The sequence below is a fragment of the Octopus bimaculoides genome, chromosome 19 (assembly GCF_001194135.2).
Source record: "Octopus bimaculoides isolate UCB-OBI-ISO-001 chromosome 19, ASM119413v2, whole genome shotgun sequence".
Taxonomy (NCBI): Eukaryota; Metazoa; Mollusca; class Cephalopoda; order Octopoda; family Octopodidae; genus Octopus; species Octopus bimaculoides.
Window position 1 is genome coordinate 12,152,693 of NC_068999.1, and position 3,147 is coordinate 12,155,839.

The following is a 3,147-nucleotide window of genomic DNA, read 5'->3' on the forward strand; positions in this document are numbered from 1 at the left end:
AAAGGCAAAGTCGACCTCGGTGGAATTTGAACTCAGAACGTAAAGATAGATGGAATACCGCTAAGCATTTCGCCCGGCGTGCTAACGTTTCTGCCAGCTCGCTACATTACGGTGGAAGCGAAAACGATACTTACTTCTAGGTTTCATACCTTGATTAACCCATTACCTACCAGTGATCTCATATGAGATCACTTAAAAAATTACAAATTTCGTAATTATCTGTCAATATTTACACATTCTAACCTTTTTGCTATATTTACTAGGTATAATTCCCTGATATTCAAATGAGGTTTGCTAATTTTTCACCCAATATCTCGTTTATTTCTATTTAAAATGTTATTTTGAAATGTTATTTTGATCATTCCAGCGTACTTCTAAGGCTGTTTTATGCTAGAAATCAAAGTTTCATAAAAAAAAACTCCAGTTAATAGAATTATGGGAGGTAATGGGTTAATGAACGTTAATCGGCACCTCATCCAATGCCAAATGTTGAATTTTGTTATAGCAGAAAGAAATAGATTTTGAAAAAAGCGTTGACTCGATAACGATCAAAGGAGACCTTGTATTTGAATGGTGCTTACGTTAAATTGTCAGCCCCACAAAACTTAAATTAAAATCTAGTGATATTTAAACTATAGAGTATTGAATCAGATGCTCTATAAAAACTTTCACGCTCATAACAAGCACACACAAATACATACCTATATATATATATATATATATATATATATATATATATATATTAGGCACCAGTCCGCACATGAAAATGTGGGAGTATTCGATTGAAGCTGTCGAAGTACATACATGGCTGTTAATTCTTTTAGCAAAACGAAGCAAAATTTCTGGTGATGTTTGAAATCAGAGCATAAAGGCACGTTAAGAAACATGGATAATCATTTAATTGAACATCAGTGCTGAAAAATATTCATAATTTCATAATTTCTAATTAATTCGGTTTTCCTAAGTTAATTAAATGCACATTTATTTGTGATTGATTCTCAAATAATTGGACAAGACATGAATCTGCTTCAGTTCTACGTTGACAGGGAACTGAGTATGTTGCATGTATTACTTACGGATATCTATCGATTTCAATAATGACAGCATTGTCCCTTGTTCTGGAGACGATATAAAAACAACAAAATTATGTTTCGTTTCACTAACCTTGGTACCATATAATTCCATGGATTGTCATATTTAATAATGGATGAATCATAGCATTCCAGAAAGAAGACTTTGTAAACGAGATTTTGCTGTAAAATAAACGATATTTTGTGAAGAAAATTCATTAATAAAACATATTTGTTTAGTTAAGGTTAATGATTCTAAGTAGCGTCACATATGACTATCTAGCATCATTTTTACACTCTAGTCGTCTTGACAACTTAATTTTCATAATACCTTGAAATGCTCACAAATTACGCACTGCCATTTTAACAAAGAAAAGATACTTAACAAGTTCGCTTGATAGTCATCAAGTTTTGTGTTTTATCTATCAGTGTGCCATCTTGGTCACGTGACGTTGGTTATAGCATCAAGTGGATCCAAAGCATGCTTTCTAAAAAATGGAGTTTATCCTATTTCTTGTTCTGAAAGGAGGTAAAGCACTTTGTGCCACTGGTTTTAAATCTATCTATCTATCTATCTATCTATCTATCTATCTATCTATCTATCTATCTATCTATCTATCTATCTATATGAATACACACACACATACACACATATATGAAAACATATATATATATATGGAGATATATATCGATACTTATGGATATATAAAGTTTCATTTGTATATTCAAACATATATATGTATATTTTTTAAATAAATATTTAGCATAAGCAACAGATTGACTCTAGGTCCGGGAATTCCATGGTTTAGCACAACGCACGAGACACTCGAACCTAGATTGACTGTGTTGCGTCTGCTAAATATTGATAAAAACAAACATATGCTCATATTTGGAGTTCTATTTTTCCTTTGGCATCACTATATATATACATGGTATATATGTGTGTGTATATATATGTATATATATATATATATGTATATATATATATATATATATACATATACATATATATGGATGTGTGTATGTGAATACATATGTACAGGCATTTATATATATATATGTGCATGTGAGTTTATTTGTGTATATAGATACACATATATCATATTTGAAGTGTATGTGTATATAAGAGTGCGTATGTGTGTGTGTGTGTGTGTGCGCGTGAATGTGTGTGTGTGTGTGTGTTTGTATATATGTGATGTATGTCTGAGTGTATATATATAGATATAAATTGTAGGCATCATTCGCACTTAAACGTTGATATTCAAAAGAACGTCCAGATTTCTTAAAAAGAACTTCGTTCTTTGCCCAGAAGAACTAAAAGAAATCAATGGTGAAAATCTGAAGTGCTTCCCTTTTTTCCTCAATTATTTTCTTCTTTAATCTGGGAATATTTCATATCGAGAAATTCAATCAAACTTTCGCTCTCAGCCTCACATTTGCGCCAGATAAATAAATCGTTAATACTGCGGATGGTATTTTCCCCAACATTTTATATCTGGCAGAGGAGAAGATGTTTATAAGTATGATCTTATAGATACTCCCGGCCTATTAATATTGATGCTGTCCGTGACTTTTCACAGCATCTGCCGATCAATGTCTTCCTGTTTAAAAACTTATTCGGTGAGAATACCAGAGGCAGTTGTCCGAATGCTTGAAAAAAAGTGTGCGCTTTGCGAAGGTCATTCAGGTACCAGATTGTGATGTTAAAACGGGTGGTTGTTTAGGGCCCAGAATAGATAGAGAGAAGCGCGTCAAGTTTCTTCATAGCTCATCCAAATTTTTAAAACAACGAGTAAGACATAAGGTATCAGATATATTCCGCAGTGAACTTCGGTGGGAATCCTCCGATATAATTATAATAATAAGTTTGTATTTCAAAAATAAGAGAAGTATAAAAGAACCGCATTATTTATGGGATGACCCAATATACATATATATGTGGAGTTGCGTAGCTTAGTAGTTAAGGTAATTGGTTTACGATCCATTGATCGGATCAGCTGGAACTGTCGTCGTCGTTACGGACGGAGTACCAGTTATGCACACACACACACACACACACACACACACACACACACAC

General features: G+C 33.0%; 1 protein-coding gene across 1 annotated transcript in view; it reads right to left on the reverse strand.

The window, feature by feature from the left end:
* LOC106884109 (sialate O-acetylesterase) overlaps positions 1–3,147 on the reverse strand; it is a 67,514-nt gene that overhangs the window by 11,415 nt on the left and 52,952 nt on the right. Inside the window, exon 6 of the mRNA XM_014935335.2 lies at positions 1,165–1,253. Within this exon, the coding sequence (XP_014790821.1) occupies positions 1,165–1,253 (89 nt within the window). The remainder of the gene's footprint in view (positions 1–1,164; positions 1,254–3,147) is intronic.